At 35.3% G+C, this 20,970-nt stretch overlaps 1 protein-coding gene across 1 annotated transcript; it reads left to right on the forward strand.

The window, feature by feature from the left end:
• The first annotated feature begins 5,074 nt into the window (after positions 1 to 5,074).
• LOC150079369 (cytochrome c) lies at positions 5,075 to 18,767 on the forward strand. Its single transcript, XM_090383800.1, has 3 exons — positions 5,075 to 5,186; positions 12,558 to 12,750; positions 18,383 to 18,767. Exons 2-3 carry the CDS (start codon positions 12,561 to 12,563, stop codon positions 18,526 to 18,528), a joined length of 336 nt encoding a protein of 111 aa, XP_090239926.1. The 5' UTR covers positions 5,075 to 5,186; positions 12,558 to 12,560; the 3' UTR covers positions 18,529 to 18,767.
• The last annotated feature ends 2,203 nt before the right edge of the window (positions 18,768 to 20,970 follow it).

Raw genomic sequence — 20,970 nt, forward strand, 5'->3', positions numbered from 1 at the left:
GCTGTATTGAATGGACTTTTCCTCAATTTTTACGATGAATGAGGTGGATTCCACTTTTCAATCCAGAAACAAAACATTGGTCTTCACAATGTAGACACACTGATTCACCACCACCACCACCCAAAAAGTTCTGTGTTGCTGCAAGTGCAGAGAAAATGTCTGCTGTTTTCTGAGATATTGATGGAATAATCCTTACAAGTTGTGCCCCCAAGAGCAACAGTGACAGGAAACTGATATGAAGTTTTGAAGAAAAGGTCCTCCCAGCACTTAGGAAAAACGGCCACACAGATTGAATCACATTTGTTTCTGTCAGGACAATGCTTCATCCCATCATTCTGGAAATGTTCATTTTTTTTAAAATAAACAACATTGCAGTTATCTCACGTCCTTCATAATTGTTTGACCTTCCACCTAGTACCTCTGTTCCCAACGATGAAGGACACTGGCAAATTTCATAGCTGACAAGCAGCCACTTCTGCCATTTTCCAGTGGTGGGACATACCTCCAAAGAGAGCCATGTTAAGACCTTCACAGCTTGGAAGAACAGGTGTGAAAATTGTGTTTTCAGCTTCTGGGAGACTACTGAAAAGTGAGGCAAGTGTCACCTCTGTATCTTGTATACTTTATGAGAAATACATTTGGAGATCTTATGACTTGAATGCACCTCGTATTAGGTAGGTGGTAATAATTCAGTGATCCCTGAGTATATTAAGTAAAATTATTAGACTTAATTATATTGTGAAGCATCTGAGGGTGACAGAAAAAAAACAATGTGCCCACTATAGTTAAAAGTGTATAATCATCCTGTAGCTGCTTAGCAATAATTGTTCTCCATTATGGTTGGACAGGGATGATTAATTCTTGATGATTGTTGTAGGAGTTTAGGCGCATTAGCGATTTAGACCATATTGCGCTGTATATATGATGTCTGTAAATTGCGTATATTCTATGATCGATTTTCTGTTTGCTAGTTGAAAAATCTGAGTCGCCGATGCTCTTAAAAATCCTACTACTTATTCGTTCATTGAGTTGCTAAAATGTCAGCATATCTTTCGATAAAGACGTGGTAGAGATATAATGTTAATATCCTACTATCGTTCATTAAGTTACTAAAATGTCAGCATATCTTTCGATAAATACGTGGTAGAGATAGGATGTTAATATTTTTGTAATCAGCGGATTACTTTCCTTTAGATCTAGTACTACTACTTCCCCAAATTCATTGGATAAAGGAAGGAGTGATCAATTTCTTGAAAATTCTTGTGTTACTTAACTAGACTGTTCCCAGAAACAAATTTGGACTACCAACCAGAAAATTATAACGCTTTGCACGTAATTAAGCAAAAAGTGTTGAATGACACAGTTAGTGATTAACGTATAGGTTAGTGTAATTTCATCCGTTTAATTCGTAGGCATCTACCAAAGTAGTTAAATTGGCTTCGTTTTAATTATATCTCATATTAGGAATACCTGCACAACGAGTTTCATGGTATTGCACCACATTCAATAAGCACTTCACCAATGTAAAAGACTAATGTTACTTATTCTCGGCAGATACCACCACCACCCAGACAGACCGCTTCGAGGCTTATTGGCCTCTCATTAGTGGGTGGGCAATTCCAGTATGTAGCATGAGGCTCTTGTCCTTAAATACTTCATAGTTCCTGATTTAAACTTATCTAAAGAGTAAGCAGAACTCCTTGGTTCTAGGTTAGAACAGTGGAAGTTACTTGAAGCAGGATCTAAAATAATAGTATACTAAAATGTCACAAAGGGTTTACAAAATATTTTATTTTGGAAGGTGGTATGCGTTTCTGTAAAGATATTAATGAAAGTGGGCATTGAACACAATCCTAATGAATGCCATATATTTATTTATGCCACAAAATTAATGGAAATGTATTCCCAGCAATTTCTCTGCATCGATCTCAGGTGTAGATAGCAAGGTCCCCCTCCCTTAGAAAGTGGGGTTCTTAGTTCAACAAAACAGGCAAATCAACCAGAGAACACATGCAATTTACAGACACAGGTTCTCCCCCCCCCCAGAAAGTGGGGTTCTTAGTTCAACAAAACAGGCAAATCAACCAGAGAACACATGCAATTTACAGATACAATATACATGGGTATATGAAATAACGTTCCGGGTGGCCCTAATGTAATAGGGATGTTTTTTTGGATCTCAATAAAGAAATTCCTTTATATGAAACAAAACTACAGAATAGTGAACTAGCATCTTGACGCTTGTTTAAAGCAGCTGAACACGGATTTCTTTGAAGACAGAAAGAACTTAATTATGAATCTTTGGTGCCAACTTTAGTGAATGGGTTGAGCACGCTGATTCTGATGGGATCCTTCTACTTGTTCAGATTACGAATCTAAGGGGGCATAAATTCAAATTAAGAAAAGACAGATGTAGAATAGATGTGCGGAAATTTGCCTTTAGCCAGCGGGTGGTTAATTGCTGGAATAAACTTCCATCTGTCGTTGTGGAAGTTGATAGGTTAAATAAATTTAAGGAGGAACTGGACAGGCATTTGGAGGAAATGGTGTGATTTTTTTTTTAGCTGATGCTGCATAAGCTCATATAAAGGGTTTTCCAATAGTAACGCTCGATGTTTGGCAACAGCGCATGACGAAGTCGACAGTCACACAGGTGGTATCTTTGGTAGCCGTATTCAGTTAGTCTCTGCATTTTATTATGGAGCGTTACACGACTGAGCAACGAGTCGAAATTGTAAAAAATTATTATCAAAACCAATGTTCTATTCGTCAAACGTTTCGTGCACTCCATGCAGTTTATGGTGTCCACGAACGTCCTTCAGAATCCACAATTCGCCGTTTAATAAACAAATTCGAAGCAACTGGGTCTGTGGCAGTGGATGGAATCGATCTAACAAACATTTGGTTTCAGCAAGACGGTGCTAAAGGCCAACATTAGGCGCGTTATTGCTGAAATTGAGCCACTTTTATGCGATAACGTCATCACCAATTGGGTATCCAGGATTAACTAAACCAGACAAAGCCGCGGCGGACATTTATCTGATATAATTTTTAAAACATAATGTTAACACATATACTTCATAATAAAAATAAAAATAGATCACTATCACTCTCACAATTTGTTTTATTGCGTTACAAAAATCGAGCGTTACTATTGGAAAGCCCTGTACTTCCTTTCTTGCATCACATGCCACTACTACTGCATTCTTCTAAGGATGTGGGCTGCCGAATATTTTTAAAATTCGTTTTCCCCATTCCCATCTCTCAGCCGTTTCTTTCCTCAAAGTAATGAGCAAGAGTAAATAGAATTTAAGTAATGAGTAAATAGGATGTACAAAGGGTACTAGGAAAGTTTTGCAATACAGCTTTGTTTATTTAATTTTTTCAAAGTAATTTCCTCTACATTCAATACACCTCTCCATCCTCCGAAACCAATCTTTAAACCAGTTCTGCCAAGTTTCACTAGGGAGTAAAGCACACTCGTTGTCCCAAGCCCGTAGAAGGTCCTCATCACTGGAAAACCGCCTCCCTTTTAGCTCCATTTTCACATGCGGGAACAGTGCAAAGTCGCAGGGAGCAAGGTCTGGACTGTAGGGAGGGTGCTCGAGAAGTTTCAGTCCTGTCGTGGTCAAATATTCGGTGTAGGCTTTGGCGCGGTGAGCTTTAGCATTATCGTGATGGAGGTACCAGGTGTCCATTCTTGACTTTGGCCGCAGGTCCTTCATAGATCCAATGACTTTAGGCAGGCATTGTTCAGTATACCACTTAGCTGTGACTGTCTTCTGCGTGTCCAAAACGACACGTTCCACAATTCCACTCGATTTGAAAAATACAGCTATCATTTTCTTCTTTACAGATCGGGATTTTCTGACAATTACGGGTGTGTCGTCATCATCAAAGACCCAAACTTTGTTTTGAGCCTTGGTCGGCAGATCGTAATAGTATAGCCAAGTCTCGTCACCTGTCACGATGTTGTTCACATACCGAGATTGTCCCTTATCAAACTTTTTTAACATCTCCCGGCACCAAGTCACACGTCGTGTCATCTGCTGTTCAGTCAGTTGATGCGGCACCCAGAGAGAACAAAGTTTCTTCACGTGCAAATGATCTTGCAGAATCGAACGAATTGCTGGTGCATTTAGGCCCAAAGTATCCTTTATCTGTTGGTAGGTCACTCGCCTGTTTTCGTCAAGCATTTTCCTCACAGCAGTAACGTTTTCCTCCGTAACTGACGTTCGTGACCTTCCCGGCCTCTCAGAATCCTCCAGAGTGAAATTTCCCCTTTGGAATTCTCTATACCACCTGAATATCGTTGTACGATGTGGACAATCATCATCTAGTGCAAGAGTCGTTTCTTCTAAGCACTGGTCTATGGTTAAACCACGCACTAAATTATACCACAAAACTGTCCTTATCTCATTTCGTGACCACGATGCCATCGCAAGCACTTTACACTCTCACTACTAATGAATAACTGAGCCCATCGACTTGGCGCGGCGGCTACTATGCACGTATGAACATGTCTCAACATGCAGCAACAAGCAGCTTCCTGTGATTCATTGTTGCGTCATATTGCAAAACTTTCCTAGTACCCTTTGTATGTAGTACAGTATACTGTATGTTTAATTAAAGTATTTTAAACTGAATAAAATAAATTTTTATGGTAATACATATATCTATTATTGTATGATATTTAAAAGTAATCGTTAAGTTACTAAAATGTCAGCATATCTTTCGATAAAGACGTGGTAGAGATATAGTGTTAATATTTTGTAATCAGCGGATTAATTTCCTTTAGATCTGCAAATTTTGCAGGCAAGAAAGTACGCAAGTCCGGAGGTACAATTATTTATTATGACTCTTTTATTTATTATTTTTTTTTTTTTGCAGGCCAGTATAATAAACCTCACTGGATGGATGCCGGAAATTTGTGCTTTATTTTTGGGTACTTATGCTTTGCATATGATCTCTAGGCTCTACAATCATTCAAAATATTGTGTATTTTAAACAGATAAATTATAAAATTCATCTTTTGGGTGGCGCGGTTGTCGCTAAGAGGCATGTGCATGCTTTTGTTGAGCATGCGTTGAGGGTCTTTTTGACTGTTACTTGAATTGCGTCTGGTCGGCCGTGTGTCGAAATTAGTTTGTTCTTGATTTTATCTGTTGTGTATAACAAATTAAAAGGTGAGAGTATTTTATTGTTCTAATTTTGTTTTAGTTAATGATCAGGAAATTTTTGATCACTATTTAATTAGTTCATTTGCAATTTTTAGTAGAAAAGTATTATTGGGGCACCGGCTTGCTGAAGGTTATTGCAATGTTATTCTCGTCGGTAGTTTCATTTTAGAGGTAGTTGCATCATCATCTTATTTCCGGGTTCGTTGTTTCAGTGAACCCCAAATTGAATATATAGCATTTATCCGCCTTCCCCATCTCTCTTTCTTTTTTTTAACATTTTTATTTTTGTGAATAATTGCTATTTTGTGGTGATACACGGGTATGGCTACTTACTCTTGTCCTCAATGTCTTTACAATAAAGTTACTGCTAGCTCAGCGGTCATCTACGTTTTCACGACTGGCGATTCTATTTACAATGATGTACATTCGAGTAAAGTGCACGGGTGTTTTGTGTAAGTGGGTCACATTTAAATGGGTAAATGCTGATAAGGACCACAATGTTGAACTGGAATGATTAATTTAATTACTCTTAATTACTGGAATAGCCGGCAGTGATCGCGCGGGACCTGTTAAGTGCCGAGAAAGAAAAAAAAAAAAGGATTTTTTTTCTTTTTTTATTTAAGCTTAATGTCAAACTTTTTTAATCTTCCTAAATATATGGCTAATTTTATTTGAGGTTACTGTGGAAATCGTGAAATGTCGCCTTTAAAAAGGCGATATTTCATGATTTTTCACAGTAATCATGTGAAAGCACCTGAGAGGTATGGCGCTACCTTTTATGCAACTTTTTTTTTGCCTAGGTGTGTATGTTCGGGTATTTCGATTATGTCGACTGAATCGCATTCAAATTAAATAGTACACACTAGTTCTGTTCTCGCATTCTAAATATAGCATCGCCTTGGGATTTTTTTCCCCCCTTAATCCCTTTTCCCAAATCATTTCCTGAACTTTCAGCAACTTCACAGTCATCTCCTCGTAGCCTTTGAGCATTATTCGTAATTCTAATTCATTATATATAATCCTCAACTTTAATTGTATATATATTTAAGCAGAATTAATAAACTAATTTTCATTAAAAAAATTGAGTTTTTTAATAGTCATAAATCGAAACGTCTTTAAATTCTGTTACTGACTACACATTGGATTCCATAGACTCCTCCAAACAGCATATCAAACAAAATTCTAAGTTGAAAAGTGTGCATGTACAATTTTGAAATTTTGCACTTATAGCATTTTTCTTTGCTGATTAATAGAAATGGCTATTAGGATGATGTTTATATTTCATGATTTAACTTTATTTTCTTCTTTTTTTTTTCATTTTCAGCAGAAATAATAAAATTTCTGCATTCTTGCTTACATACATAATTTTTTGAGGACTAAATGCTCAAGGCATAATACATTATGGGTTGAAATTAACTATATAATATTGATGTAAATTAAACAGTAGTCTCCTCTACTAGAGAAGTGTTATTTATTTGAAGTAATGCAATACCTGGTATCTCATTGTGAAGGTAGCCAAAATCTAAACAATGCCATTACACTGTATGTAGTTAAACTTATGGGTGAACTATGGTATATTTACACCGATATTATATAGTTACATACATAATATACACTCAGAAATACATACACAGACATCTTTTTAAAAATTTTGCACTTTTAATGGTTTTCTGAACTTAAAATGTAAGAGACTACTGTATTAGTTTTATCCTTATATTTTATGAATATGACTCCTTTCTTCATTTTTACCCAAAATAATGTATTTTTTGCTTTTTTAAAAATAACATGTAAAAAGACACTACATTATTTGAATATTTAAATTTTTTATTAAGAATTTTAAAAAAATTAAAAACTTTCTCCATTTATGATGAACAAAATTGGGCACCTGTCAGGTATTGCACCCACTTTGCAACTTTTTTGACCACTGCCTAGTTAATGACGAACTCACTACCATCATGGGTAGCACACTGGATAGCATCACTTCTCTCATCATGTCCATGTACGTGTGTGTGCATATGAAAGGCCTCGGTTCAATTTCCATCGCTGGCTGAAGTTAAGATATACTATTTCCAATCCATGAGACTTTTTTTTTTTTTTTTTTTATTTCCCTGTGGAAAATATTGCCTAAACTTCCCCTGCTTCTCATGATGTTGGAGATACCTAGGTTCATTTCTGCTGATGACAAGCAATTTCTGAAGTCCTCTTCGTTTGAGGCTGTAGGAAGGCTGGGGAAAAGGTTGGAAGGCAGGGAAAATATGGATTTCTCCTTGTGCGTTATTCAGTGGTTTTCAGCTTGCGCAACATGAAAATTGAAATTTCTAGGTATAATATACTTACCCTTGTGAATGATTACTTAGGGCCATTAATACACACACACACAAGTGATATATGTAACAGAAAGAAGACATACAGAAAAAAAGGAATAGTAGAGCGAAGAACCCTGGTGACATTATCTAGAGTCAATAACCAGATGCTAGATAATGACACCACGGTTGTGCGATATATGATAATATATATATATTTTTTGTATAATCGTGTGTTTTATAGTATATAATGAACAGTATATCATGGGAATCAAATGACAAATGGAATATAGGTATTCAGAGTAAAAGTATACCCATAGCCCCCCCATAAGGCCAAAGTATTTAACTTAAGTTGGACTTCATTGTTATACCCTACAATTAAACACATAATATATAATAAAATAAGATGATAATGAAGCTAATTACTGATAAAAGGATACATTGAATGGTAAGTTTTCTAGGGCTAGTACCATGTTTTCTAGGGCTAGTACCATTCAGTACATCGTATCAATAATTGGCAAAGGCTATCTGTTTCTGTTTGCTACTTGCCAGTTTGTCTAGGTTCAAATTACTGAAATTATAAATTAAAATGCTCTAAAGTTTTATATATAAATTGGGCTATCTTGATGACCAGAATTGTATGAACACTAATACTTATATGAAAAACACCAATAATAGGTAACAATCTACAACTAAACCAAAAAAAGTTCGAACAAGTAGAAACGTGTATGTATATATATACAATTTATGTTAAATTTAGCAGCAAACTGGCAGAATAGCCCAATAGATAGCATGAATCAGAAAAATAATGAAAGTGTGTGCCAACAATAACTGTCTTATAGATTTATTTACTAGTGAGAAATAATTATGTATGAAACTTTTCACTACATAATTATTCAGGTGGGAGGTTTCAAGATATTTCAGCAGTTGATGGATTTCTCAATTACTTTGGAAAGAGTAGAGGTTAAGTGCAATTGGACAATAATTGGATGGAAGAGGTTTGTCATTCCTTTTAGAGACTGGCTGGATATGAGCAAATTTCCAAGCATAAGGAAAAATACCAGATGGATTATGGCATCAAATCATGATTTAATACCAATAGGATAAATGAAGCCATCAGCCATTTCCCATGTGTGTGAATAGGTGAAAAATTAGGAGTTAGTGAAACATGATAGTTTCCATCTCTTTCAAGGAATGCGGAATCAGCAATGTCCTTAATGGCCTGAAAATGGTGCACTTTCTTTTGAAATTTGAAAAAGTGTCATAAAATTGGTAATGAGTGTGGTAGTAGTGATATGTTATTGGCAATGGGGGAAAGCTTTGTTTTCCACTGACATTTTTTTAGTGTTTCAAATATATGTAATAATATTTTTTCCCAAAATTAGCTTAATAGAATATGGGGGTGTCTTGTGGTGTGATGCATCTTATTGTGCAGAAAATACAGTACTTCATGTTGAGACAGGAGGAATTTTGATTGCAATTTTTCATACAGGAGCCAGTTTATTCTAGCTAGGATTGCATTGTTTTTTCCCTCTTGGAAGCTTTAAGTTTTCATTTCTCAAAACTGACAAGCTGAACACAGAATATTGCTATTAACAGAAATTGTATACTGATGCCTTGTTGTTTTAGCCTCCTCTGTGGAAATTCGAAACAACCCAAATAATAACTGACATTGTGAGAAATATTACATGTTAATAAAGGAATACATCACTATACTGCTTACTGGCATATCACATAATTACTTTTTGTATTTGTATATTTATCACATAGTCACGTAATTCTTACTATTATTTTCATCATGTGATATTTGTGAATGTTGCTAGTCATGATGTGCAAGGTGAAACTAGTTTCTTGCCTTTGGTTTTTCTTCAGAAACAAGTATAGAAATAGATTAAAGGCCAAAGCAAATTTGTGGATAAAATTGTTTTCTTTTGCTCCTGACATAAATTTGCTATGTGATGCTAAATACCCTTCATATTAGTTCTCTTAATTAATCAAAAGTTATCAAGTACACATATAATAAATGGCTTACTGTAAAATTAATTAAAGAGTGAAATTTTATTCTATTAAATCAAGAAAAGAAAAAAACCTGTATCATAAAATGATTAATTAAAATTAAAAACCCTTTTTTTACCATGGAACACGTTGCTGAAACTGCACTAACCTTTTTTGTTTGCAAGGATCTACTATTATCTGTATGCAAGCAAAAAAAAAAGTGATTAACAAGCAGTTGAAAGGAATAGTGTGTATATACTCTGACCTTTTTAATCTGTACCTTAAAATATCTCCCATTGACTTTGAAACAACCTGTATTTAAAAAAAAAATTGCATTCATGTATATAGAAAAAAAAAATTAGAAATTTTAAGGAATCTCAGAGGTTAAGTCAGTAATAATAAAGTTAATCTTTTGATAATGCCACTTTAATTTGGGAACGAAATATCCTCCCATGTTTTTTTCCTTACCTGGTTTCTCCAATTCAGACGTTCTCAATCCTTTTATAAAATCACTCCCCCTTCCAATTTTTTGCTGCCTTCCTTCTGGTTTCAACATTTTTAAAATGAAATTCATAGTCAAAAAATTCAGTTTTGGTGGTCCTTGCCTCTCCCAGGGAGGCATCACAAAATCTGATGGCACTATTTGTGGGTGACAGTTTGCCTTCAGACTGTTTTGTCTATTAAGGGTGCTATATCTCATGTACTGCTTTATCATTCCAAAGAATGTGCCCTAACAGGTCTGAAAAGTTTCAAGCATGGTTCAGATGGTGTTTGAATTCAGCTGAAATTGTCACCCTACTACCTGTAAGATACTTGTTTCTTCATATGTGAATGGAGGTATGAGTAGATAGTAATGCAGATGAGAAACTCCCTTGAGATGGGTCATTCTCTATCTCAAGGGAAATTCTTAAATTCTCTATCTTCTGTGATAGAGAATTTAAGAATTCTCTACAACTTCCCTTTGATTATGTACTGCTTTCTCAGTCCACTCTCTCAATCTGTGGTTAAGCCACCAGATGGCATTTGCATCTGGGCAATGATGGTTGCATATAGCAGTTGGCATGTTCCTGAGAGGCTTCAGAGAGATTGCATTTTCATGTGCCTAACATCAAGCAAGCATCACAGTATTCTTTTGACAAGTGGGTCATTATTTTCTCACAATCACCATTTTCAAGTTTCTTGAGCTAACTGAAGAGATTTCAGATGCCTTAAATATGCTCTACCTGTGCAAATTGAGTGAATGTAGCAGCATGGCATTAGTTCAGCTGTTAAATACATGGGCATATCATACACGTTTACCCCAAAAAAAGGGAAATGCTTAGAAACTTTGCAGATTATATCTTGGGAATGACCTCCTTAACACAAAAATGCCCAACAATATTTTTGTTTTACAGTAGACTCAATTATATAGAGGTGGATTCAACCAGGTTGTAGATTAACTTAGGTCTTTAGGGTCCGTGAAGTCAGTCACCTGACAAAAAGAAATATGTGGAATCTGATACAGGTATTTGTTTACCATTTCTAAGGCCCTAGAATTTCCCAAACTGTATCCCCAACCTTTGCTTTTTGCCTAGTAGCTAACTAATCGTATATTAATAATCCTTCAGTTTACTACTGTGCAATTAATTTTAACATTCTTTCCCAAGAACATTAAAATAAGAATTTTTAATTTGAGTCCATGTGTTGAATGGATTCATGTGTCCATGGTCCATTCATGTGTCCATAATGTTGAAACAGAAAATGGTTGTTCTTTCTATTGAATTAAAAACTTCAGCTCTTCACTCAACATGAAAAAGGTGTGCAACTATCAACTCTAATAAGGCTTATTAGAGTTGATGGGTTGATAGTATGAGTAATACAACATAAATATTATCAGCAAGGGCAATGTGTTTTTGTTGTTCCATGTAGTTGAAGAGCCTATTCAACTACATGTAACAACAAAAACACATTGCCCTTGCTGATAAGGTAATGCTTTATGTTGTACTATTCTTGTTTTAAAAAGCTATGGATGGAAGTGTGAACAGAATTTTGACCTTCTTGATCCAGTTCTTTATGGCAGGAAAAAGTTCATTCAATCATTGACCAGACTTGTTGCTCTGTTCCATGTTTGAGTCATCTTAAAAACAAAAATGGCTATCCCTTTCTTGGATAAACCAGTAGCTTTAGGTATCTCCTTTGTTATGAGCTCTTTTAATTATAGTGCTGGCTGCATATCCTCTTATACGCTTATACCTTTTTTTTTTTTTTTTTTTTAAACTCCAACTCATTCAGATTGATTCTCATTAAGTTAGCTGAGCATTATGTGATTTTAGCATACACTTTGTCAAAGCCACTCTCATTTGCCAATTCCACAGTCTAACTGAATTTCAGGTAGCAAGTTCCTGAACACCATGAATGCACTCTATCCATGTATTATTGTGCCAAGCACCATTCATAATAGCCCAAATTACTTAATTCTGTGATACCACAGTATTTTCTACGAACTTCTTGGTATTGTACTCTCACCAGAACATCCCCCACACTAATGGCTGGAACCTTCAGTGTGTCAGTGATAAGTTGACAGATCCATTGGAGATAATAGGCTTTGAATGGTTCTGTCACTTCTTTGTCTATAATTTGTAACAAAAAGGTATTTGTTGGCATGAAAATTACTTTATGTTGTCATCTAGATCTTCACTGTTATTAACAGAATGGCCGGGCACTGTCAAAGTAAGGCCCTGTTTTTGAGATTTTGTTCCACAGTAGTTTTTTGATTATGGGGAGAGAAGCAAAAGCTTTTAAATTTAGAATTTGGTTTTTAAATTAACTGTTTAATGGGTGCTGAAAAATAACAGGTGAGCAGTTTCTTTCATTCACTTACAGTCAGTTTGTGGGTGGGGGGGACAAGAAATGGTTAAAAATGGTAAACTTAAAAAATTATCCAATGTCAAAATATTTATAATATACGAGGAGTTTCCAAAAAGTAAGGTAACACTTTTTTTCTTCTTCTTAATAATGGTGAAAGGGAATGAAATGAAACATGGTGGAGGCTTTATTTTATTCCTTTAATTATTTTATTTTTTAATTTCTCCATTTTCAGAAAATGGTTAGTGAAGAAATTCCCCCTGGAGACCCAGAAAAGGGAAAGAAAGCATTTGTACAGCGATGTGCTCAATGTCATACAGTTGAAGCTGGAGGCAAGCATAAGACAGGACCAAATTTGCATGGCTTAATTGGGCGTAAAACAGGGCAGTCACCAGGTTTTTCATACACAGATGCCAATAAGAACAAAGGTAAATGTTATGGTTTTTTTTTTTTTTTTTTGTGTGTAATCATAGTAAATTTTTATAATACGGCGTATCCACAAATCCCTCCTTTACAAAACTAAAACATTATTGTGTAAATAGTAGGGCTTACAATAACGAGATTCTCGGATCCTGGTCATTTTTATTTAGGATTTGAAATTCTGGTATTGATACAAAAATACCGGTTTTTCGGTACTAATTAAAAAAAATATGATTTATTTTATGATTATTTCACATAAAAGTTATAAAATAATAAATCATTAATATCACAAAATTTGTTACAGAGGGATTGTTATACACAATACAAATGCAACGGAAACCTGAAAACGTCATGAAACTGTAAGACATAAAATCATACAAATATATTCCTTAAGTAAAGCACGCAAGGAATAATGAAAACATTATTATGGAAATATTTCCATTAGTGGGAGTAGGCCTTGTAGAGCAATTAAGGAATATGGTAAACCATGGTATGGCAGGTGCAGAAGGGTTAAAATTAAAAGCTTCTGAACAATAGTTTAATCTCTCTATTACACCGCTACTTGAGGATGCGACACTTAGTGCATTTTGGGAAAGGGTGTTGGTATGGAGCAGTTCAAAGTTATTGTGAACAGGTGATCTAGAGGTAAAAGATGAAAGTGTTGCATTGTGTGGAGAAAATATTCTGTTTTTCCCACTAAAGGAAGAAGAGTGAGTTTAAAGAATAACACCGTGATTGGGTCTAACTTACGTGCAAACTTCTCTGGTGTTTGCACATAAGCTTGCATATAAAAAAAGTAGTACAAGGAGTGATTGTAACTTGCAATCAACTGAATAAATAAATAAGGTGCTTGCGCCAAAAGAGGGGTTTGTGGTTTTTCGGAGGGGTTGCAGACTTGCAGTGGTAGTTCTGGGAGTGTCCAGCTATATAGTAAAGAGTTTTGCCAGGAATGTTCCTGTGCTAGAAGTTAATCCCGAAGTTGAATAACAAGCCAGTCAGATAGTGCCCTAGCTTCTACTACTGCTGTGGTAATTTCCTTCAGTATTAACAGAGGAGAGGAGATTTTTAGGTGATTGTATTGAAATTAAATAGCTTTAATTTCAATACAATCACCTAAAAATTAAAATCATGTAAAACTGGAATGGGGACAACAGAAACGGGTAGGTATGAGACATTCTTTTAGTCTAGCTACCGGTCTGCTCAAAGCCCCCGAAGAAGTAGCAGACCTATACCTGAAATCACATAATAAGACAGTACTGGAAGAGCTATATAGCAGAGGCACAGAGTTCAACTAAGAAGGGGGAGAGAGAGAGAGAGAGACGTCACCGCACTCCACGAAAGGAATTCCACTGTGAAAGAGAAGAAAAGTAAGTCCTCTGAAATGTGTTGTATTGGAAATGGTACTTTGATAAAGTGGTAGATTATTTTATAGTAGGGTTGAAGTTGAAGAAATTATGAGAAATAAGGAAATGTTTAGTATTGAGTTGGTTTATTGGTTGAAGTTGTAAAGAAAATTGATATTGCTAAATTAAGAGAGATTACAGGAATTGTTAATATTAATTTAGTGACTTATGGATTGTTGTTGTAAAGAGAATTGATATTGCTGATTAAGAGAAATATGAGGAAGTGATTAAGATTGAATTAGTTTAGTATTTGCAGCTGTAGAGAGAGAGTTGATATTGTTAATTTAGAGAAAGTTAGAAAAATTTTATGGAAATGATAGCATGTATTAACAGATTAAATGAGAAAAATGAATAGATTAGATGAAAATGAATATGTTATGTATGTACTTGTAAGTAGTTTTGTATGATAAATGACTTGTTTTATATTTGTGTCATTGCTATTGAGAAACTGACAGTTCAATATAATATATATACTTGTATGTGTTATATCCCTCAACTCCTGGAAATTCTCATTTTTTTTAACGCAGTCAGGTAGCTTGTGGGCCTTAGTGCTTGAGAGGAGCTGCTGTACAAAAATCATAACAATGGCCACTGACTGCAATACTAAGTTACAGTGAAATAAAAAAATAACCCAACTTAGATTTGGTTTCCTCACCAAGAAATATCAGTCCCTTTCTTTCGTTAATACAGATAGTGCCATAGAAAGTCAAAAAGGAAATATTTTTTATTTTTGATAAAAAGGAAATGAGATTTTTTTGAAGATGAGAGAATAGGGGTAGAGGGTAAACTGGAACTCGTCTACGACTATCTCGGTACAAAGCACCAACCAACACAGAATCCAAATGGACATTTTCTGCCACTAATTAAATATGAAATTTAAATATTAAATGGAAAGTGGTAATAAATGAGAAAATTAAATTAAACATCTTATCTCATTTATTAGCACTTCTCATTTAATTTCTATTAATTTCAGTACGATCACCTAAAAATTAAAATCATGCAAAGCTGGAATGGGGACAACAGAAACGGGTAGGTATGAGACATTCTTTTAGTCTGGCTATCGGTCTGCTCAAAGTCCCCGAAGAAGTAGCAGACCTATGACCAAGTGAGAGAATGTTATTTTCATTGTTCATCATTATTTTTATTTCCATTTTCATTAATATAAACCACCAAATACGGAGGATGCGGAAAGGTCAGGGAATGACCACCGCATATCCCGGAGCAATATGGCCTTAGTTGCTAATACTCCTAAAAACCAAATAACAAATAACATTAATATAATTGTATATAGGCCTTCCAGGCTAAAGCTAGTTTACTTTTACTAACTTGTTAATTTGGTCCTTATACACCTAATTCCCTACAGATAGATACTGTTAAATAAAATTGACTAATATAATTTCATGTACGTATAATGCCTAATTGCCATATGTGCAATAGCATTAACGTTGCACAACTGACAGGTACCTAATACAGTAAACTTTACCAAATATCACTTTTATAGTCTTCAATAAGAACACAATATACAGGGTGATTCACTACCAGTGCGACAAACTTGCAGGAGGTGTAGGGGCACAAAGACGAATCGGAATCACATAGCATTGCAGGGTCCGAAATGCCTTCGTCATGCGGGAGGTCGCGTGAACAAAGAAGCAAAGAAAAAAGAACAGAAACAGCAACTCGTAAGTGTAACAGAAATCATTTTAATGACAAGTTTTACATTGGCAAAAAGCCATGCTACAGAAGGTGTTCGAAAGTTCGACCAGAAGCAGTCACACACAGGCTTCACAGTGCCGCCACATGGAATCCCTAACATTCTGGAAGATTCCTGGCATGTCTTGAATCTCCCCGGCAGCTACAGAGATGCGAGCGCGACGAGGTCTTCAACTGAATCAACGGGGGTCTCGTACACCAATGTCTTCATTTGACCCCAGCAGAAGAGGTCCAGTGATCTAGCAGGCCAATTAACCGGACCAACACGACCTTTCCAATGCTGTCCTCCAAATGTAACGTTTAGGTGTTGGCGGACGTCATTGGTGTAATGTGGGGGAGCCCCATCATGCTGGAACCACATTGAGCGGCGCAACGACTGAGGAACATGTGCTTCTTCAATAAGTTCGGGCAGGACTTGCTGTAGAAAGATCAAGTATGCCCTACCATCCAGATGAGGGGGCAGAAGGTACAGTCCAATGAGGTAGTCTCCAACAATGCCAGCCCAAACATTGACAGAGAAACGGCGTTGAGTTGCACGTGTTCGCGTACCATTCTTCAAAGTCCACAAATGGGCGTTACGTTGATTGAAGGTTCCCTCTCTTGTGAAACTTGCCTCATCCGTGAACAATACGGGCACAGCAAATGCGCTGTCTGCCGCACTCTGTTGAAGAAACCAAGTAGCAAAAGTCCTCCGGAGTGGATAATCCGCAGGCTCCAAGGATTGGATGTGTTGCAGATGGTATGAACTCATTTGGTTTGTTGACAGTATCCTCCATACAGTGGGTTGGGAAATACCCAATCGTTGGCCTATCACTCGAGTACAGCAGGCCCCCGTTAAAACGCGGTTCGCTTTACGCTGATTCACTATAACGCTGTTCTTACATTATAACCTGTATCTGACTATAACGCTGTCACAGATCACTATAACGCTCTTTTACAGATTGTATTTTTGGCATATTTAACGAAATCGTTTCATTTGATGGAGTCGATAGCTTGAAAATTAATAGCAAAACAACATTAAAACGGTTCCCACGCCGACTTGAGAAATTTTCTCGCACGCTAATTTAATTGCAGTACAGTGACTTGTTACGTAGTTCCGAGATCAACATTTTAAAAAATGATCAAGTATATTGCTTGTAATATTTGCGTTATATGCATTTATCCGAAGTCTAGTCATCACTCAGTACCGTATTAGACATCGTGTGAAACGGACAGTTTACTTGATCATTGTATCATAATTAATGCAACCAACGCAGTTACATTTTCGAAGAGTTAATCATGGCCAATACGAATGAAAAAGCAACAACGTCTGAGCGCAGTACAGAGACCATAAATGTAAGAAAAAGACGGAATTTAAAAATTAAATTAGATGTTTTGAAGCGAATCAATTCCGATCAACGACAAGTGGATTTGTGCCATAATTTAGGACTGGCAAGTTTAACTGTAAGAACAATTATAAAAAATAAAGAATTAATTTTAGCAGTGGGAAAGAGAGCTGTTCCACTGCAAGAGCAACTAGATTGAAATGGAAAGACTTTAACTAATTTTATTGAAGATAATATCCAATGCAGAATTCAGTTAAGTTAAATATTATTAAAAGAGAGAGAGAGAGAGAGATATTAGCCAATATGATGATCTGAAGAAAACTCACCTAAAAAAAAAAAAAAATGTGGAACCATTTAAAACTAGTAAGGGCTGGTTGAATAGATTTAAAATCCAGGGAGAAGCCGCAAAATAATAACAACACAAAATTTGTCTTTTTGTAGTGCGGTGGAACACAGCAATCCATGCGGTGTACTAAAACAAACCAAACATTTGTTTTATTCTCTTTCCATTTTTTTTTTCTTTCTTTTTTTTTTTTAGCGGTAGGTGTGAAGACAGCAGGGGTTGTGGGATAATAGGTACATTCATCTCCCTATCACTACTTATAATGCCACGTCTTGTCACTTATTTATGACTTGCAAAACATCTTTTTATACCTATTCTATTTATTACTTGAATTTTGTGATTTCCAGTGGATATTTTTTTTTTTTTTTTTTTACTTTGGAGTCTTATTGTCTTTTTACAGTTTTTAAATAAAAGGCTCTACAGTGATTTATTTTCATCAACACTACCTATATCATCACATTTTCTATTTATTTGTGTTCTAAATTTTTGTCTTTTAAGGTTATATTTTGCTCCACTAATCTGCATGACCTCCCCCCCCCCCCCAATTAATCTGGATTATTGAGGGTTTACTGTTGTATAGCCTAAGTTGCTCATGAACCACAAGACCAACAACAAGGATTCTAATATTTATCTGGACAAGCTTGGTTTGACATTGCCATAAGTTTGGGTATATTGCAATGTCAAAAAACCTTTTCTATCATCACTAAGAATATCTGTGGCCTCGGGGTGGTTGGCCATTTATTCTTTTTAACCTTTTTGTCTGTTTTAATGGCTAAACTTGAGTATATAGCATAAGTATAATTTTATGTACTTAAGTTTAAAATATAAAATAAAGTAATTCTTGCCTTTTGTTATATAGGCATAACCTGGGCTAGAGAAACCTTATGGGTGTATCTGGAAAACCCAAAGAAATACATTCCTGGAACCAAAATGGTCTTTGCTGGAATCAAAAAGAAACCTGAGCGTGCTGATGTAATTGCATATCTTGAACAGGCTACCAAATGACGGTGTGGTCTGTAGCTTTCTTAATCATCATAACTGGCATCCATAGCAAATTTTAATTCACTGAGTCATTAAGGTATGTTTGTTAGGTACTAGATGTATGATAGCTGCGGCAAGCAGATTTGTGGACATTTTAACTGTTATTTAAAACTCATAGTTGACCAATATAATATATTCAAGATAGTGTAAATGCTGAAAGAATGGCTTAATTCTATTTGTAAAAATAAATTAATATTCATAAATGTGGTTGTTTTTCTTTTTTCATGTAGAGATTGGTGCAGTGTTACTGTCAAGTGTATGGATTAATTAATTTTTTCTTTTTTAATTGGCTTATTTGAATTAGCCATTATTAAGACTTGTCAAAATGCACTCCTTAACTTGTGTGCTATTTTATATATTGATCATTGCTGCACTTCAAGAAATTTATATTTTGCTTTATACTAAAATGTAAACATTGCTTACTGGGAGATTAAACCTTATTTTTATCAGATTTGGTCTATTTGACAAACTTTTGCTGTGGTTCAGTGAGTTATCAACAATAATATGAAATTTCACCTTATTGAAGTAGAATGTTGAGATCTCCTATCAACTGTTTGAGAAGGACCATGTTCGCATTTTTTCTAAGTTTCCAAGCTAACACTTCCTTAGTTTTTCACTACTTCATGTTTGCCTTTTAGGCATGTTCACATATGCATAAAACACTGTTGTCTTTACCATGTCCCTTCATCTGTCTGTCTACATTAACATCCTGACTTGTATTGAATGGATTTTGATAATTTTATTGGATATCTCCAAAAGACCTGTTAAACCAACCCAAATTACATTGAAATCAGACCAACAGTAATTTGTCTTTTTTTTTTAATAATAATAATAATAAAATTTTAGCTTATCCCTATACAAATGGAAGTATGTTTCAGTTATTTAAGCATTATATGATAAGGAAAATCAGATAAATGCCAAATAAATTTTAAGCGTATGTTACATTAATTCCTTGGAAAATTTTAGGATCAGTTCCAGTTTGACAATCCTCCCCCATCCACCCACTACAGAAATTTTTTTTTAGTTTTGGATGTTCATGCATCACTAGATGAGGAAAAGCTAATGCATTTTCTTGGTTCCTGGAGAGGTTTTAGGCCCAATTTTGATTCCAGAGTCTGCTCCACTCCACAGAAACCTTTCAGTAAATTTGGGAAAGCAGCTCTTGTCATTTATAAAATTTAAGAATTTATTTATAGTAATCTTAGGGACCTCTGTACCAAATTTTATGTTTATCGTTAACTAATATTTCCTGTTAACCTGTATCCCCTCCCCCCACTACCACCACTGCTATAAAGGAACTGCTTCACAAATCCTAACTCATGCTACCATGATGTTTGGCAAACATTTCTTGAATGCACTATAGAAGGTTTTAACTGAGATACATTGCTTGATAGTCCAACAAAGCTTAAGTGTAATGCATACATTACCTGACTTGTTATTATTCAAGAACTGAACCAAGGTAAGTTTTTCAATAGGTAAAGTTGATAAAAAAAAAAATAAAGGTTTTATCTTTCACCCTCCCTTGGTTATTTCAAACAAAACAAAATTTAAAATCTCTTGTTAGATTTCTCTGTTCCAATCTCTTTTTCTTGTGATTTGTTTATGGGATTTTATTTTTCTGTATCAGACTTTAGCAATATTTGTGATTTTTGTCCTTGATATTGGGAATATATAATACCTCAGGATTTATCATCACAATTAGATTGCACACTATTCTCTTTATCACATTTTCCTCTACTTCCCATCATGGTATGTGTCATTTGATAATAAGATTGTCAGCGTAGCAGTTCTTTGTGATGTTAAAATGGTTTTAAAATGATTGCTAGTTGAAGAGAATGGGTCCAAACCCACCGAAGAACATATGAATTTTTTAAATGTCTCTTCATTTGGGATATAATTAGCCAATCTCATTCATACACATATAAGGAAGTAGAACAGGGGTGGCTAACTCATGGGGAATGAAGGAATCTGAACTGGCTTGTTTCAAGTTTTGATCGCCAGATATATCTCTCTTCTGGAGATCATTGTTGTGCATTACACAGAATAATCTTGGTGCAATTGATGAATTGCACATACCACGTGTAATTTGTCATTTATGGGACCGTCGTGTGTATCAGTAACTGACATGACACATTAAAAGTAAAAAGTTATACTATATAAACCAATGGATGGCTGGTCAGGACTTGAAAAATAATGACAAAATAAGCATCATGACAGATTACTGAGATTTACTATAGTTTATAGTAAAATTTTATCAAATTAAATATACATAGTTTTTTTGTTTGTTTGTTTGTTTTTAATGAAACCCCCCCCCCCCCAAACACAAAAGGTATTAGAACCTATAGAATTTCTCTATATTACGAATTTTTTTGCAAAACATTGCACCTTGAAACGAAATTACATGTA

The sequence above is a fragment of the Mastigoproctus giganteus genome, chromosome 10 (genome assembly GCF_048544385.1).
Source record: "Mastigoproctus giganteus isolate SK-2022 chromosome 10, ASM4854438v1, whole genome shotgun sequence".
Classification (NCBI taxonomy): Eukaryota; Metazoa; Arthropoda; class Arachnida; order Uropygi; family Thelyphonidae; genus Mastigoproctus; species Mastigoproctus giganteus.